At 35.0% G+C, this 18,807-nt stretch overlaps 1 protein-coding gene across 2 annotated transcripts in view; it reads left to right on the plus strand.

The window, feature by feature from the left end:
- CRIM1 (cysteine rich transmembrane BMP regulator 1) overlaps positions 1–18,807 on the plus strand; it is a 175,092-nt gene that overhangs the window by 136,693 nt on the left and 19,592 nt on the right. For both annotated transcript variants that reach the window (XM_041476809.1, XM_041476810.1), the window contains exons 8-10: positions 2,402–2,530; positions 14,202–14,358; positions 16,990–17,111. In XM_041476809.1, coding sequence (XP_041332743.1) covers positions 2,402–2,530; positions 14,202–14,358; positions 16,990–17,111 — 408 coding nt within the window. The remainder of the gene's footprint in view (positions 1–2,401; positions 2,531–14,201; positions 14,359–16,989; positions 17,112–18,807) is intronic.

Raw genomic sequence — 18,807 nt, forward strand, 5'->3', positions numbered from 1 at the left:
TGTACTGGTTTTCGCTACCTGTGAGTACAAGCATTCCTGTGGCCTTTTTGTCATTTGAAGTGTAAGGTTTGTGGGGGATGACCAGTAACCTGACTGTAGCTTCAGGGTAGCCCTTGCCTTCTGGCTTTTTGCATGTTTAGGATATTTCAGTTAGAGAATGGAGTGATGCTAAAATCAGTTTGGTTGCAGAACTAGTATATATACTCAGAGGCCTAAACAGCCAGCATTAATTAATTGAATTTATCATGTTATTGGTGGGTATTGGTGTATAGCAATATGTTCATGATTCCTAAACTAATGGTTTGGTGAAGTTTGCAAATGTTAAGTATTAGACATGAATATGATTTAGTCAGATACTCTATTAAATTAATTAGAAAACAACTACAAAAAGTTCATTTAGACTAAAAGAACTGTAGCTTGAAAATCCATGAATTTTGAAATACTTTGCTCATTATGGCTATTCTTCTACACTACACGTGCAAACTCAGAGCTCTGAAATGAAGAATTGATGAAAACCAATCCTTTGACCTCCAAACTTGTTATTTGTATTAAATCCCTACCAAAAAAAAAAAAAAAAAAAAAAAAATAATTTTCTTTGATTTAATTTAAATAAGGATATTTGAGAGACCTGGAGAGACATGATGCCATTATGCAGACTTCCAGATTGTGTATGAACAAAGCTGTTGGCACTGTTCTATATATTTTAAAATGTATTGCTGCTTTGCTACTAGAAATTATACAAGCAACAGAATTTGAGTGTTACTCAGCAAGTGCATAAGCTGAACCATGACCTCTGAGATAAGTTTGAAGTTGTCTAACTTAATTGTAGTGTCTTTAATGCAGTTTTCTCATTCCAAACTCTAGTTAGCCGACCTAATTTTAAAAGGATTAAAAACGTTCATCAGCTGCATAAACTGTTGTGCTGGGCAGAGCAAGACTGGAGAGAAGCTATGAAAGCTGAAAATGTGACAGACAATGAAAGCAGAAAAGTTCATTCTTGTAATACGATAATTTTCAGTTGACTGGAAGGCATGGGTACAAAAGCTGCCTGCTGGAATGTAGCCCATAGGCACAGAAATCAGTATTTTGTTTAACAGTGTGTACTTCTAACAACTTAATCTACAGTGAGTAATATTTTACCCTTACTCTGAAGGTAAAGACTAGCTGCCTATAGGTAAAAATGGCAAAATCTGTGGTCTGAGGATGAAAGATGGCAACATGTGGCCACCTCCACTCAATATAATTTCTCCATGTTTTCACAATTTATCACTTTAGTTATGGAAGGCTTTTTAAATTTAATTTTGTATAAATCTTCATTTTTTGAGATGGAGAAGCAGAGTACACTTAAACACTTGAAGCACTGAAATGAAAGCTAACAATTATTTAAATCATGCAGTTTTTGTTTCCTGAATATTTTGTATAATGTTAATAATGCTCGTAACTATGAACTCATTGGTTCTTCAGTGCCTGAGTTCTATGAAAAACACTAGATAGACAAAATTAGTCTCAGAGAGCAAAAAGTTGTTCAAGAAAAGATAGGTATTGCTTTCCTCCTAAGTCCTGTTTTTTGATGGTCATTTTGAGGTTTCTTGTTATCTCCATAAGTCTCTGGATTTTGTTTTATTCTAACAACTTTCTATACTAGAACATGTTAATATTTCTGTCCACTCTACGTATCAAAAAGTATTTTATACTCCAGCATATTTAAATGGTGTCAAAAAGTAAGTATTGTACTGTTGGTAAATAACTTACAGTTGACAATAATCTCTTCAACCTCAGAATGCATAATCTGGGACTGCAAAGTATACTGTAAGAGGTGATGTTTTCGATAAATAACCATGATAAATGCTCTCCAGAGATCTTTCACATGCAGTGCTTCTTACATTCCCTTTTGGTATTCAGAGTCTCTTCTGCTGTAAATTTCAGCAGAGGTGATGTTACTCAAATGGAGAAAGAATTGACTTCTGGATTACATGTTTGATGTGCAGCTTGGTAGTATCAACCAATTCAGCTTTATATAAACTCTGTTCAGTTTCTAAAGCAAAAAAATCTGCATGAAATTTTTATTAAACACTTCTGGAGAAATATGGGCAAAATAAATATTTTGCATTTAGTTTGAAACTGAAAGCTGATTTCATAGTGAACAAAAAACAAAAAGCGGTAATCCTTTTCTGTTTAGATACTTCAAAAATTTTCTACAGCTTCATGCTGTTTTTGTTGACTGTACATTTGAAACAAAGTCTGTTTATTGACTATTTTCTAAAGTACCCAGAATATTCATCAGAAACAAAAGTAATTAAAATTACTCTCTTTACTGTTACGTTGTGTACAGATTTTTGTGAACTTGATTAAAATGCTCAAAAATCTCAAATTTATGTGTTTTTTTTTTTCTTACCTCCAGAACCAACGTATATCACAATAGGTCCGCCCACCTGTGAGGTTTTGGTGAACTGCACTTTGACTGAAAAAGACTGTATCTATAGCTTCAAACTGGACCAAAATGGTTGTCGCATTTGTCAGTGCAAAACTAGTGAGTATGCAGAAATGCCGTGGCTTCTACCTTTTATACCAAATTATATGTGAAAATGGTAGTATGCTGGTTTTTTCCATTCATAATGTTGATTATATGCTGTGTTAGTATATGTGTGCTTTATAGTTGTTCATCTTTAAAGAATTGGCTCCTGATTTCTGACATTGCTTGCTTGCTTAAAAGGTGTTTTGAGGAAAATGTACAGTGCTTGACTTTTGAGGTAAAAAATTAACAGCTGGCTAGAAAAGGTAATAATTTGGGACCTAATGTTCATATAGACTTTGAGAAGTCTTATGAAAATTCCACATTTCATTTTCCTCTGTTTACAGAATTTTAAGAGCATCTAGGTTTCTGCACTTCAAAAATTCCTATTGCTAAACAGCCTATTTTCAACTTAGCTTTTTTCATCAAAATTTAGATTTTGAGGATAAATGTTTGAAAATTCTGTGCTTGGGAGTGGGTGTTTGTATATATGCAAGTGTATCCATATTTATATTTATTTCTATAACATATTCTTATATTTATTTTATACACATATATAATATTTTAGTTAGCATTTTTGCAGTCTTTAACATCTATTTCTTCCCAAAGGAAAAATACTGTGCCTTGTGAGAACTTTATTTGTATCAAGAAAAACGTTTTTTCTATATGTGTTTCCTTAAGACTTCAGTGTTTACAGGTGAAATATAAATCAGTATCAGGTTGCTTTTTGGAACTGGCCAACAAAGGACCCCTGCGGAGTACAAGTCTCAGCTGCAGAATGCATCTCTCTGTGGCTGCCAACCCAAACTAGGAGCGGGTTTAAACTCTCTTTGTAATGTTATTGGAGCTTTTCAGCTTTCTTACAGCCTCTAAGGCTTCCACAACCAAAGTATTACACCGTTCTTCTTCTTTTGGTTTCAGTCCACTCGTTCTCAGCCACTTTCTAAACCAACGTGACTATTGTAGGGTCCCAAGTAGAAGTGGTCAAAATAAAATTCTTAAGTAGTACAAACTAAAAAGCTTTAGGAATGGATTGGTGTTGGGGAGGACATCTCAACAAAAGTAAATATATAGCAAGATATAACATTATCATGGCAAATAAGAAATAATACCTTTGATTACAAGTTGTATTCATGGAAGGATGACTTTCCTTTGGTTATATCCAAGCCATCGTATACTTGTCTTACTTCATTCTTCCTAAGGAAAACATTAGAAATGCTTTAAAGGTCTGCTTTTAACATTGAAATTTGATTTTCCTTCTCCTTCTGTTATTATTAAATTAATTGGAGAGTTTGACACAAACAAGAAATGGACATTCATGACAAGTTCCATCATCTATGCCTGTGCATGCAGTCCTTCTCTCCAGTTTGGCGCACTGGAGGCACACCATTCCAAAGGATGATTTCTTTTGTCCTAGGTTACCAGACTGCATATGGGCACAAACCACGTCTCAGAATGTTCTTGGTTAGAGTATTTCTGATTAAATAGTGCATAAGAACCTATTCAGGGGAATTTTTCTCTTACCAGAATTGCTTGAAATTTTCTTCATTTTACTGTAGCAAACTGTCTGAAGCAAAGTTAATAGTATAATTTATCATCTTTTTTTTTAGTTAAATAATGTGACTAGTAGATTGCTTTAAAATCTCAGTCATTTAGAAAGAGGAGACCTTTATTTGCTAAGGAAGTGAAGAAAAATAACAGCTTGGAAATCTTCATCATTTGGTGGTTATCAATCAAAATTACAGAAATTGAATTTTTGTGTCAAGTAATGTCTGTTGTTTGCAAGGTGCTCCTCTGGACAAAAGAGTGTGTGAGAAATGAGAAGAGAGAGGTCTTAGGTCAGATATGCTGAAAATGTACTGTGCTAGCTCTCTGCATTTTGAGATCCTGTGTACTTTAATGTCCAAACCCGTTCAGTTGTATCTTGGTTCTCTTAAGGACATCAGAACATGTATTTTCTTTAGCTCGTGCAGACTCATGTGGACTTTTGGAAACATCATTATTTTATACTGCATCCACTTGCTTTTTGCTGGTCTAAGCTGCTCAACAGAATCAAATTTAACTGCCTCAGTAAGGAAGCCCCTGTGCCCACACTAACATTTGAAGTCATCATATCCTAATTCCACTAATCTATTTCCAATAAAGTTTCATTTTTCGTTAATTTATCTTTAGATAGCTCTGCTAATACTTCAGATATTTCAGCCAAAATAAAAGCACAATGATAAAGTGGAAGAACATAGAGTGAAGGTGTAATTTGTTCTTCTTTATTACCTGCATTTACATTCATGTTGCCAGAAATAAGTACAACAGGTTTGTTTGGAATGATTATGTAAGTACAGTGAAACTTGTTTTGTGCTTCATTGTAATTTAGTTTTAAGTGCATCCCGCCTCATTCAAGCCAACTACAGAATGACAGGGAAGAAAGAAGCAAATCATAACATTTCTAGAATATTATTTTAATAGAAGTAGTTTACTTTGTCTTTTATCCTTCTATCCATTTCTGCAGTGAATGCTGTAGCAACATGCAGTGTAAACATACATGCTGTAAAGCAAAATAAAATACTTTTTAAAAGTAGCAGAGCCGGACCATATTTTTAAGAGAAGGGAGGAAAAAAAAACACTGAGCAAAGAGTGAGCATAGACTTCTATGGGAAGAAAGTTCAGTAAGTTCAGTACACATGGAACCACAAATAATGAGGGAGAACGATTAATCATACTGACCAGAAGCATCTAGAAGCCAAAGCAGCACTACGTGACAATAAAAGGTAAAAAGCAGAATCCAGAATCTAGGAAGAACTGCTGCAGAATACCAAGAGTAAAACTAAAACAAGTAGGAAAATCAGGAAAGGCATTACAAAAAAAAAAAAAAAAAAAAGAAAGGAAAGGATGGTATAATATGATACAAGAGCAAAACACAAACAGAAAAAAATAAACAATAAAAAAATTGTAGTGTGCAGCAATTTCTCTTGTGTTTGGAGTTTCTGGGCCTTTACTTTCATAGGGAGATCTGGAGTGGAATGAAGTCTTTAGGAATACAAACCCATTCAGAAGGGTCCTTGTGGAAGACCAGTTTGTGAGGCAGGACTCCTCTTTCCCCAGTGGAAGCTAATGGCAGGATTAATAATGCCTGCTGATTGAAGCAACATAGGATTGAAAATCTGATTGGTAGTTGCTGCTCACACCATGTCATTCTTCAGCAACCATCTGCAGTGCAGGCCTTGTCTGTTTGCTGCATTGGTTTCATGGAAAAAAAAAAAAACCCTTTAAAATCTCTCCTGTGACTGAGACTGGTGTTTTACCCCAAATGAATTGAACATGTAGTACTCTTCAGGGTATAACTGTGAGCATGTATGACTTTAATATTTTTTCAACATTTCAAATCTTACTAAAATGGAATTAGAGTGTTGCTGTCAATTTAAAAAATTGTTTGCATCATTTAGAAGGCTTATCTTTGTGGTTCCAAGATGCAATTGTCATCCAGTTTCATTAATTTCAGACTCCTTATAGAGCGATGCAACTGGAGAAGGCTGAGATGAGTCATTTTCCTTGCACATTATAATGCATCACCTTCCACTTTGTGTCGTGGTTCTCTTTTGTCTGTCAAAGCAAGTCATTCAATCGCTATTCAAAAATAAGAAATCTTGGTATATTATTGTTTGCACAGTCCTCTCAACATGAAACAACCTTCTCCCCAAAACATATCCTATGGATACATACAGAAATAACTTTAGAAGTGTTGGTACCTTTTCGTGTAATGAGAGCAGCACGTTTTTTACCATGGAATTAAAAGGAGACATTATCGTTCAGTCTATACTAGCACACACCAGAAGCATGGTCCTCAATATTCTGGCAAGTCACACCATCTCCCTTTACAGATGATGAAGCAGAGTGAAATTTCAGCATGGACTTTGGGTTTGACAATGTGGGTCTTTATTTAGTTGCGTAGGCATTCAAAGGCAGGATTGGTAGGTTTGAGAAAACTTAGGTGGGTTCATCTAAAGGCTGTCTGTAAATAGAACAGTTATGGCTCTGAAAAAGCAAAGGGACTGATGATGGGAAAAAGCCTAAGAAAACTTTGCAGGGACTGCAGTGAGAGAACACATCTCAATTCCTCGCTTTTGTGTATTAATTCTTCAATAGTCCTATTCTTTCAATCTTATAGCCAAAATTTGAATATTTCATTCCTGTATTTCTGTATGTAGTCCACAGTCAGGATGTGTGTTCTCAACACTTAAATTCTGTCAATGTGAATTTTTCCCATTTAAATAAACTTATTTTGTGTTTATTTCTATGTCAAACTGAGATCAGACAGTAATTGCATATTAATCACACACAATGTACTTCAGGCAATGCAAAATTCCGGAAAATAGTAGAATAAAATATAAATTAGGTAACACTTTTCTGCTTTAGTAGCAATTGTCTTCCAGTGTTACTTTCATTTCACAACAAATTCCATGGAAAATAAAAGTTATAAAATAAAAATCCAGGTAATCTTTCTTAGTGCTAAGGAGAGCACATACTAGATTTTTGAGTAAAGAGAGAAAAAGGATGTCTTATCCTTCTGCAGTGATGTAAAAGAGAATAGCTATTACAGGCAAGACTTCAGTTGAGGAAATACAACCACAGAAAAATTAGAATTAATCATGTTTCCTAAAAATGTAAGGTTCATATCAGGAAAAAAAAAAGTACATATTCTTGTAGAACAAAAGTAGTAACCTAAGCACACGTGCAAGATAGTGGAAGTGCTCCCTGAAGAGGATGGAATTATGATGAACAACTAATGCCAAATAAATATTACCTGTATTGTCACTAGAATGAGTCTTTGGCAGGATCTCTAAAGATTACAATATATTGGAGTTAGTGCTTACAATATATCTAGTGCAATAGAAGCAGATAAGAATTTCACTTGGCTTGCCTGGAGAAAAAAAAAAAAGAAAATCAGTGTGCTTGAAGCTTGATCGTTTTACAGTAATTCCACCTTTGAGATATCACTGCTACAATTTCATTTTCATGAATTCATGTGTTGTATGTGAATCCTAGGTTTGTTTAGAGCACATATACAAGTGATTAATTTGCCTCAATGGACTCACGAGATGATTTATTTAAACAGGGTTTTCTAGCACCACAGCGCCCAGTCCCTTCATTTTTTTCCAGCTTTTGTGAATCATGATTTAAGTCTAACAAAAGGAGGGAGGGTTAGTGTGGATCTGTGGAGGCAATATATTCAGAGAATTCCAGTTACTGTTAAGTAACCTAGTTTTCTCCTTCATAAATTTGCCTCCCCAGATCCCCACCCCCGAAGATTAAGCAGCAGTAGCAATCCACACCGAGAGGACGGCTGAGGAGTGCTTAATTGTAAAGGTACTGTGAAACAGTTCTCCTGATATGATCTGTCCTCAGCATCAAGAAATAATACTGGTGAAGGTATGTAGCTAGCTTTGTGTAGCCATGCTACAAGTTTGTAAAAATGGACACCAGCCTAAGCCAAGTCGAAATACTGACAGAATTCTTGCCATGTATCTATTGATAGTCTCTGGCAGTTGTTTTTTTTTCATCTGTGAATTACAGGACTGAAAACTAAAAGGATTTCAACATAGAATGCGTTTTCAAAACTTTTTAGAGTAAGATGATTTTTAGTCCTTATGATACAAATATCAGTGTGTCCATATGTAAAATAATGTATTGGAAAAACATAAATATCCTAGTTTAAGAGCCTAGAGCTTTTTAAATACCATATATATGCTAGAAAAAAGAATGTTTATGTTTTTTTTTTAAAAAGAGCTGGAATTACAATCAAGCTATTAGAAATTCAAGCAGAAGACCCTTTGTAGAGCTACATGCAATTCATGGAATTGAATTTTGTTTACTTTTTAGAGGTTTTTTTGGGCAATATTTTATAGCACTCCAAATATTTATAGGTTTATGTGAGGTAGGGATGTGAGCACTCTGAAATCATGAGTAAATCATGCATACAATGGTTTGAATGTAGGACAAAGACCTGTGATTCCTGTTGAGATGCATTGCCCCTGAGATGCCATACCTGAGAAGGAGAGGCTGCGTTGTATCTGAAATAATCCACTGCTCAATTAATTCTACCAAATGCAGACATTGCTAACATATCACGGGACAGAATGTTTTTGTTGTCCTGTTTGCGAGATGGGACCTCGACTGTAGTGGTCACATCGGCATGTCAGCTGCTCTTACATGCTGATTTTTGAACATGCTTTTCTTTCCTTCAGCAGCCAGTGACTCAGTTTTACAGATATCAGACAATTGTTTAAAATTAGAGTTGATGTTAGTGTTGAGAGTAAGATACTTACTAGAAAAGAGTTTTAAAGTACCAGATAGTTTGTGTGTAGAATTCTCACCATATCTTGGTAATAATCATCAGTTCTCAAGACTTTTTTCTACAGTGTTGTCCCATCCTCCATATCCCAAAAAGATTCCTCTTAAACTGTGTAATGTTCTTCCGAAACTCTCAGTATCTGTTTTATTATAGTCTGCATGTATGAAAGGGTTTGTAAGTGCGTGGAGAAAGTGAGGAAAGAAATCGCTATATTTCAAAGGAGTTTATGGACAATGGTGACCAGGCTTAAATACCTCAACCATATCTGTTTGTTAATAATTCACAAATGGGTTTTTTTGGAAGGCTGATTCATCTTCGGCTGTTCTTTCTGCTTGTATTTGTCCAACAGCATCACATTAAATTGATCCAAATGAATCCAATAATTTGGAATTCCCATATGCAAGTCAGCCTATAATGTGTTTAATTGTGTCAAACAACAGAAAAAAGTATTTGCTAGTACTGCAGTCTTTAGAGGACTAAAAGTCTGTAAGCAATAGGTTTTGCCAGTGTGGTGAGGACTAGTGAAGACTCTGACTAGACTGTGAACCGGTTGCAACTGAACCTGTTGGTGACTGGCTTTGCTGCTACTTTTGCAGTCGTGGTTGCATGTAGCAGAGAAAACTGCATGGTCTTGTTGTGTGGGTGGGATTCACTGCTATAAGTACTCAGTGCTTGTTAGTCCTCAAGTGAGTATTAGTTCTAAGCAGGAGGACTATTTAATAACATCGTTGGTTCAGGACAAACAGCCTTTCCATGTGGAGTGTCCTAGCCTTCTACTCTACTTGATTCTTTCAACATTTTTTGTGATATTTCAGCTAATGTCACATTTAAAAGCTAAGTATTTGTTGTAAAAATACAGTTCTATGAGCCTGAGACACTGAGGAACACATTAATCTTTTCTTAAAGTCATGGCTCATCAGTTATTATTCTGGAATCGTCCAATATCCTGCATCTGAACTCTGAGCTTGTCATGCAAATTGTTTTCTGTATTGGCATGACCTTATTGACAGTTCATGTTTCATAAGAAAAATTAATGAATGTGTTTCTACTAACCATGTAGAACTTCACTCTTAATCCAGATATTTCCCTAAGCCACACAATGAGAGGTGTTTTTTCTTTAATTAATTTCCCATTCATCATTTTGTTTCTGTTTTAGTCTTCTGCTTCCTATCTAACGTGAGTTTAGTTCCTGTGTGATGTCACTATAACTAATCAGTCACAAAACCCCAAAAAATAGCTTATACAATGTGATCAGAAACTTAATCCCATTCTGTTAGAGTTGCAGTGATGTGCAAGTGTATAATGCAGTTCTGTCAAACTCTGAATGGTAGCTTTCGTCTGCAGTAGCTTTTAAAATGTTTACTATATCCTCATTTCAGCCTGTCTGGTTGCCCTGATACACTTTTGAAGCAGTTATTAGACCAGGTAGAACTGGATCTCTTCTCTGCAAGTACTCTCCTAACATTTTATCATAATACATTTCCTCATTTCATTGCAGCTGACTTTCATGAAGTAGTGAACTAGTTCTCCTTGTTCCTTAGTATGTGTCACTTGAAATGCAAAACCTTAGCAAAAAATCTGGTTCTACTTATCTTTTCATAATGAATTAGTCATTATTTTAGTAGTGATAAATTTAAAGCAATAGCTAAGGCTATAGAAAGGTTGTCAGGATTACAATTGTATACACTGAATTTGATCCACATATGAGTATTTAGGTTTGCAATCTTTTCAATCTTTTTCTCTTCTTTCTTTCTCTGATAGCTATGCTTTGCTTTATGACATTGGTGATTCACCTAATTTTCTGAAAAAAATACATGGCTTAAAATGCTAGATTATGCTTTTCATCAGGCCTGCGCAGCAGACATGAACTCTGTGTACCAAGTGGTACTTCATTTAGAGACTGCCTGCTGTTGTCATGTTTTTAATAATGTTTTAATAGGAGACATTTAGATTATTAGGTGTAAATTCAGAAAGCAGGCCAGAATTCACATCCTTAGTTTCATGACACTACATTTCTTCATAGAGAATTTTTTTCAAAAGCTATTTAAAATCTATTTCCACAGTTTGTACTGTCATCCTATCAGAAGTTTGAGTGCACTAACATGTTAATTTCAGTAAAGATCATCTTATCAGAATTTAATTTTCAGCATCTTATTAGAAAGATTGTGAGCAGAGGTCTGTGGAAATTATTCTGATCACCTCATACATAACATTGACTTGTAATAAAGTCTATACGTTAACAGTTGTCTGCACTGACTTCAGCAAACTTTTCCTTTATGTTTGACGTAGCCAGACTTTTGGTGATTGCTCATATGCTCTTCACTGTCTGTTGCTGGGAGGCAGTGGTGATTATTAGTCACCCATCTCAAGGCTCTGAAGAGCTTTTCTTTCCTGGCCACTTAGAAAGTGAAAATTCTTTTGAGGATAACTCACTATGTAAAGGATTAAGCAAGGAGGATATTGCTTCAAGACTGGATCTCCTGGTTAGTATGTCAGCTGACTCTGAGTTTTAAGTATATTTAACATCATAAGCTACTTGGGATGAGACACTTAGGATGTCTTCCTGCTTTGCAGCACTGCCCTTAGACAACCTGAGCCTTATTAACTTAACATGTAACAAACTTCTTTTTCATCTCAGAAAAGCAGTTTCACTAGCCAAATCAGAGCAGAATAGAAGACTGAAAACAAAGTATTTGCCTGTGGGACTCTGAGTCATCCTTATTTTGCCATCTTCTATAACTTCATGGTCAAACCTGGATGTTGTATTTTGACAGCTTTCCTTAACAGATAATGTGGAGACAAAGAAGATTAAAAAAATATGCCAAGCAAAAAAAAAGTTCTTCCTTTTTCTGTTTTTTTTTGTTGGGTTTTTTTTTTTTTTTTAAGATTTTTTCAATTGTTATTTCCAGCTCTTCCTTTTATTTTTTTAAGATACCCATTTATTTTTCCCCTGCCTTTGCATATGTACCTTGTTTTTTCTTCACCTGTCTTCATGATCCTACTGTTTATAGACAGCCATGTAAACATTTCATTTCCCTGACAAAGTATGCTTCAGAAAAGGAATGGTTCTGCTCAGTTCAACCTGTGCATTTCCATTTCGCTGCTCAGATCAGTTCTGAGCATCTGCAGGAGATGATCATAGCTTACATTATATCAAAGGTCATAACTTCACTTAATTCTTTTTGGAGATATCCTTCCATACATCCTATCCTATGCTTCTCCATACATTCTTTATAAAGTTCAAGCCTAGCTTTAAAAATTATGACTACCCTATATAGTCTTGCATAATGAAAAGTTTAGTTAATTTTATTATCACTGTGTGTTGCTAGGGAATAATTCTGTACAAACATCCTAGTATAAAAACTCATAAATGAAAGACAAATTCTCATTATTTTAACTTGCTTCAAGAAAAGTCTTTGTATTACACATAACTCACTCTTTACCAGAGAAAAATGCCAAAGTTTCTTCTGCGTTATAATGTTTTAAAATCAGCTTTAGTGGCTACATATTAAAAAGATTAGTATTCTTTGTAGATCGGCTTGACTTAATCCTCCAAAAATGTGTAAAACTTTATGAAGATCTTTGTATATGTGTTTCTCTCTAAAGCAAGAACCTAAAACAAGGGCTACCATTGCTGTGCAAAGGTTAGATCTGACCAAGAGTAAATGCTTAAATCTTGTGGTATTGATTCTCTGCTTCCAGACACAATCTCTAGAGGTTATGAAAAGATCTGGCATCTCTTTTTGTGTATACTGAATGGCAAAAGCAACTCCAAACTTGCACACTCTTTTTGCTTCAGACACCAAATTTGCATAAAAGTGGAGAGGTGAGAGCCATGACCCTGATTATATTCATCCTATTTAAACTGAGCACTGTTGTTTGGAATAAGAAGACTCTGATGTTGTATTGCACTTGCATACCCAAATTCCACCTCAGAAGTCGGCAGTGAATTTGCTGGTTTTCTCTGAGGTTTTGGTCTCATCCTGACACAGTAAGGAACATGCCTTCTTTACCAAATGAACATTCACTTGGTAGAATAGATAAGGAAACACTTGGCTTAGCCACATCTGGTTAAGTCAATATTTTGGAATCTTAAATGTAACATTACAAACAGAAGGGGAAGTAAAGTAAAGCATTTAAGTAAAGCAAGATTCCTTCTGTAGTTTTCCTTCAGTAAATTGCCATTTTAGAGAATAAGTCAGTATTAATAACTGATCTCCTCTTTTGAACCTAAATGCTCATCCCCCTAAAGGAAAGTGGTCTTCAGGTCTCAAATGAGGAGCACATCTGGAAAATAATCTTGGTCTGACCTCTGCCCAGCCAATATTTCATAGTGGTGTGGATGTTCCAGCTAGAGATCAGCCATCCTTTGAATATCACTCTTGAAGTCAGGCCTTTGGATATCACCCATCATATTCTTCTGTTGAAGAATCTTAATTATATTTCCCTCTTTTTCTATTTTGATCTCACTTTGGCTATTGTAATAATGGTCATTTCTTTCCCTTGTGTTTTGCATCCTTAGTGTAAAAAACCCCATAATTTTCTGTTTCCTCTCACCTCTGCAACCAATAAAAGAACACTGTATCCTGCAATATGTTAATAGTGGTCTTTCTGGCATTTCTTCTTTCAAGAAATGCAAAAAGAAACTGATCAATCTCAAAATAGTAAATTGCAATGAGAGGGGATATAATGACCAGTATTTATCTCTGTACCAGAAAAATTGAGATGCCAACAGTTCAACATCTTCCTTATGCCACAAGAGGCAGGTGAAACTTGGTACTGGACTTCAAGAAACAGATCTTTTAGTCTAGCATCTCTAAGCTTCAGTCACTTCTTAGGGTATTGTAGGTCAAATCTTAAACAAATTGACAGCAAACAGCATAAAAATTAAAAGTTTTTTAATATATCCAACCCTTTCAGTATTTATTTGAAATAAGTAGATTAGAAATAAAGATGATCTATATTGAACATAAGCCTACTAAACCCATATAAAGTGTGGCAATTATGTGTTCTTTTAGATGTGTTATTAAAAGCCAATGGAGTGATGGATGTTGGCCTCCATTGGCTGTACATCTGTTAATAAAATCATGTTAGTTTGTGGTACCAGGTGGTACTCCCCAAGTTGCTGACAGGAACTGAAGAATCCTGTAGTGTCTGCTCATAGAGCTTGGGTTGTTACTGGAGAATTCTGTCAAATATTTTAAAAACAGGACAGTCTGAAGGTAAGGCCTAGCAGTGTTAAGAAAGTGACAAAGTGAAAGGGAGCAGAGGGTTTAGTGTGCTGAGGATGTCTTTGGTGTAAGCAGTTTTCATATTGTGATAAGTCCTGTGTGTCCCTTGCAGGGGAGGAACTGTGCACCGGCCTCATTTCGGGCTGTTCCTTGGATTGTTCCTTCGGCTTCCAGACTGACGCCCACAACTGTGAGATCTGTCAGTGCCGGCCGCGGCCCAAGAAGTGCAAACCCATTGTATGTGACAAGTTCTGTCCCTTTGGATACTTGTACGTATTCTCATCCTGAAAGCACGCTTAATGCAACCCCCGTGTACGCAAAATACGCAGAAGTCCCGGCATATCCACTTGTGTTTGCTCTGTGGCACAGCGGGGGGAAGTGTGGGAAAACAGAAACGGCCTTACGGATGTGGGAGTGCAGTACTCTTCAAAATGGATTTTGATCAACAGATTTAGAAACAGAAGCTCAAAAAACAGCAGATTATAAAAGGAAAGCAGTGCTTAAATTTTTTTGAAGAATTTGACAAACAAGATGAGAAAGCTGCTTAGAAGTAATACCTCTTACATGTAGCTTTTTGAAATTCTTCTGGCATGCTTTGAGGAACTTCCATTTTATAGCCCATTTATTTTATTCAAATTATTGCCTAATATTTCAAGTTTCTTTTAATCTTGATATGACTGCAGACTAGTTTTAGTAAGACATTTTTGGTAATTACAGGATTTGTGAAGAATAGTACTATATCTTATCTATATTTTTGCAAATGCATTCAAAATCTGTATTTGTAGTGGACTTCTTTTTCCATAAAAGTAAATATTTGCGGTATTTATTCAGTTGTGAAACAGGTGGTGAAAACTGAGTGGGTCTTTTGTCACAGAAATTTCTTATTAATTAGTTCTGGTGGCATCTCTGTATATTTTACTTGTAAATTTTATGTTGTATGGATTAATTCCATGTTACTGCCTGCTTTCCATAATAGTTTAATTTCTACCTCATGACAGCAGATCTTCAGATACATTCAAATGTAATTTTTTTTTCAATGGAATTTATGACATTTGCAACTCCTGGTGTTTGACAGTAATACTCCTTAAATTTCTGGTTTATTTTAGAGTTCTCTTTGGCCCTTGATCATAAATGCAGGCTTGTTAACAGCCATCTTTTACTGTGTCCTCTTAGTAAACTGAATAGTAAATGAGAGAGGAAAACAAGGGACTTTAACTTAAGGAAATAATAAAATTATCATCAGGCATATTGACTTCAGGATTGGCTGAGACTTGCTGTCAGTTTTGCAAGTGACAGAAAGTAGAAACAGAGGAAAGTTGCAGAAAAGGAATCCTGTAAAGAGCAGTAATTTTATTCTTTATGTATCGAGTTTAATATATTGATCTACAGAGCATAATTACAATTCACGTATGTGATTTTTCTACTTAGGCAAGCCCAGCCACACTCTTCTTCCCTTTTTTTTTTTTGACTCAAGTGCATGCTAAACAGCTTTATTAGAAAATCTATGTGAACTATATAGCAAAAGCATTTTTTAAATGACAGCACATTTTAATGGGCATAATATGGTAGTTGTAAGATTAAGATGTTTTAAAAACAAGTTGATTTCAAGCTGATGTCAGTGTTTTCAGGAACCCTGTCCTTGGGAAGATTTTTCCCATACATATTTGTGCACCTGAAAAATATACAAACTTTAAACCTTTTTAAGCTATTTGGAGAACAGTTTTCAATTTAAATTTCAATTTAAATTCAATTTAAATTTACATGCAGAATATAATTTTATTATGCACAATGACTGATATTTTTAAATAGTTAATGTTTAATAAAGTCTTAAGATGATTTTTTTAGAAATTGGAAATGAGCACTCTGATCTTGTCATTCTCTACAAAATACATGAAAAATTACAATCAATGAAATTAATAACATTTAAAGACATCTTCAGATGGAACTGTTTGTAATATAAAGGGCTAAAGTTGTAGCAATAACTAATTTAGGATCATTTCATTTTGAGTTTTACCTTGGTGTGAAAATTATTTAGATATGTGGTTGTATAGCATATTCATTCAGTTTACTGCTACTGTGCCAAATTGTTTTTTAAAATGCCATGTATTTGACTTCCAGGTGTGTTGTGCTCATTAAAAACATAGAGTGTAATGGAGGACAAATCTCTATTGTAATGTAAACATTTAGTCACAAATAGGATACAAAAGAAGGAAATATTAAAAGAAAAGTATATTAGAGAGTGAGCAGTTAAGGAGTAATCATCATATTATGAGCTTTTTTTTTTAAGACCATTAAAAGTTAGTAATTGGAAATATTGCATTGGTGCATCTTTAAAGAAACCAAAACCTTTTCATAATTGTCTGAAAAAATCTGCTGGATAAAGCTCACTGTTTGAAAGCTCCACAAAGGAATGGAAAGAAGCATTCCTTTTGGTGGGATAGGGATACAGAAAGTCTTTCATTCTCCACTCTACTGTATTGCAATTCATTATTCTCAGCCTTTTAACTAAAAATTAAATAAAGTTTTTTACAGCTTGAACCCAGACTTTCTAGAGATTTACATCATTTATTTCTCCTCTACCCTCTTAAATGATGTTCTCTAACTTCCCATGTCTATTCTTTGTTTCATACATCTGTGCCAAAAGTTTGAATAGTATTATCTGCCTTTGTGAAAAAGACAAGGAAACTTTCAGCATAGGATCCACTGAATGGAGGGAGCATATGCCAGGGATGGAGCCCATAAAGATTGTACAGCCCCTAAAACCCATGAATCTAAGGGTGACAGTTAACAAGAATTTTCTTTGCTCATCAGTCATTTCCTTAGGGGGGATGCTCTTGCTTTAAATATGTAGATATTTAAAGTGACTTGCTGACCTTTTACAATTTATTTTGCTCATCCAGGAAGAACAAGCATGGCTGTAAAATCTGTCGGTGTAAGAAGTGCCCCAACCTGCCTTGTGGTAAAATCTGTCCACTGGGCTTCCAGCAGAACAGTCATGGCTGTGTTATCTGCAAGTGCAGAGGTAGGTGCCAGTGCCTTACCACCTCTAACTACAACGTGTTTTCAAAGCAGGTGGAAACCAGGGTGAAAGAAAAGCAATATTGCACAGAATATTTACCAATTGAAATACGGTAAATGGGGGGGAACCAGTTCAACATTGCTCACATAAATGTATTGTTTTGCTGGTGTTTGTTTTTATCTGTTCATCTGGGCTTCAACAGAAAGCTTCAGCTCTGGTTTCATCTCCCGCTAGAAAGTCACAAAAAGTTTGTTATCATTAATAAAAATTGGATCATGCTCTTAATAAGCAACTACTAGTAATAATAAGCTAATTGAGGGCATTTTTTTCAGTAGTGATGTTCATCTTGACTTCTTCACCACTGCTTTTTCTTTACAAACAAGTGTTGGATTTGATAAATATCCAGTATATCACCTAAAACTGGAGTGCTATTTCTTGGATGCTTTTCAGGCAATCTTAATGAACAATGAGTAGAGAGAACAGCTGCCCAGGAGAAGTATTCTTAAGCTAAAAATTTTACACATGCCACATCCCCAGCCTGTAGCCACCTAGTTCAAGATGGACCTTGAGATCAGATGTTCATTTGTCGTCTGCCATATATTTGTGCTGCTTTCAGCATGTCTCTTCCTTAAAATATTTTCAGGTTATGTTTTGTATTAGTCTGGGCATCAGACTTCCTCCATTGCTCATCTCCATGTGTTGCATTTAATAACTTTTTGGTTTTGCTCAGTTTCTCTCTGATCCTAACTGCTTTTTCATGCTTATTTTCTTTGACTCTTACTTGTGTATTCTGATTTCTAGCTGTAGTCAAGTAAGTTTGATTACTTTTCCATTGCTTTGTGTGGTGACCCTATTCTCAACTTTTTGCTATTTCTTCTGCATTTTAAAAAAATTATAAAATGTAAAACAACAAGCTATGGGAACATAGCACTAGAAGAAAATATATGAGTTCTTGAAGTCACTCTCCTGTAGTTGAAGCAAATATTGCAATCCTATGAATCAAAAATATCCAACATTATCTTTTTTCTATATAATATTATACAATGCAGACAGTTTAAGAAACTGTCAGACTTCTAGCAAAATAAAAGTTGTAATGTTATAAACATATTTTGCAGACGTGAGAAGCAGAGATTTCACTGACATAAGCTACAATATATGACTTTTACTAGAAATTAAAATTTTAAAAATTAAATAAGAAAGGATAACTGGTGAATGATGTCCCATTGAGATAATTCTTATCACTCAGCTTGTCATTTGTCTCCATGTTCACAATCAGAACACTTTTCCTGATTGTCATAATGCTGTGACTAAATACACACAAAGTGTTCCCTTAGATGTACCGTAATTCACTCCCAGACTATAAACTTTGGTCACTAATTATGTGTATGCACACTTTTAAGTGTTCTCCTTAACAAATATGAATTTTAAAATGTGCACAATTATTTAGTGAAATTAACTTGATCCATCTCTAAGTAGTATTTACTGTTGTCATGGTCATAAAGATACCAAGCTGTGAGCATTTTCACTTCGACATCACTTCATTTACAGTTTTGTCAAAGAATGATTAGAACAATGTTCTGGGGAAAATGTGAAAAATTTTGTTAAAATTTTGTCAAAATTTTGACCCAGAATCCTTAAGTAAGAGGAAGGCTTGGGTAAATCCCCTGCCTGTGAATTAGCTCCACTTTCTAAATTGCTT

This window comes from Pyrgilauda ruficollis, unplaced genomic scaffold, assembly GCF_017590135.1.
Source record: "Pyrgilauda ruficollis isolate IOZ18807 unplaced genomic scaffold, ASM1759013v1 scaffold4, whole genome shotgun sequence".
NCBI lineage: Eukaryota > Metazoa > Chordata > Aves > Passeriformes > Passeridae > Pyrgilauda > Pyrgilauda ruficollis.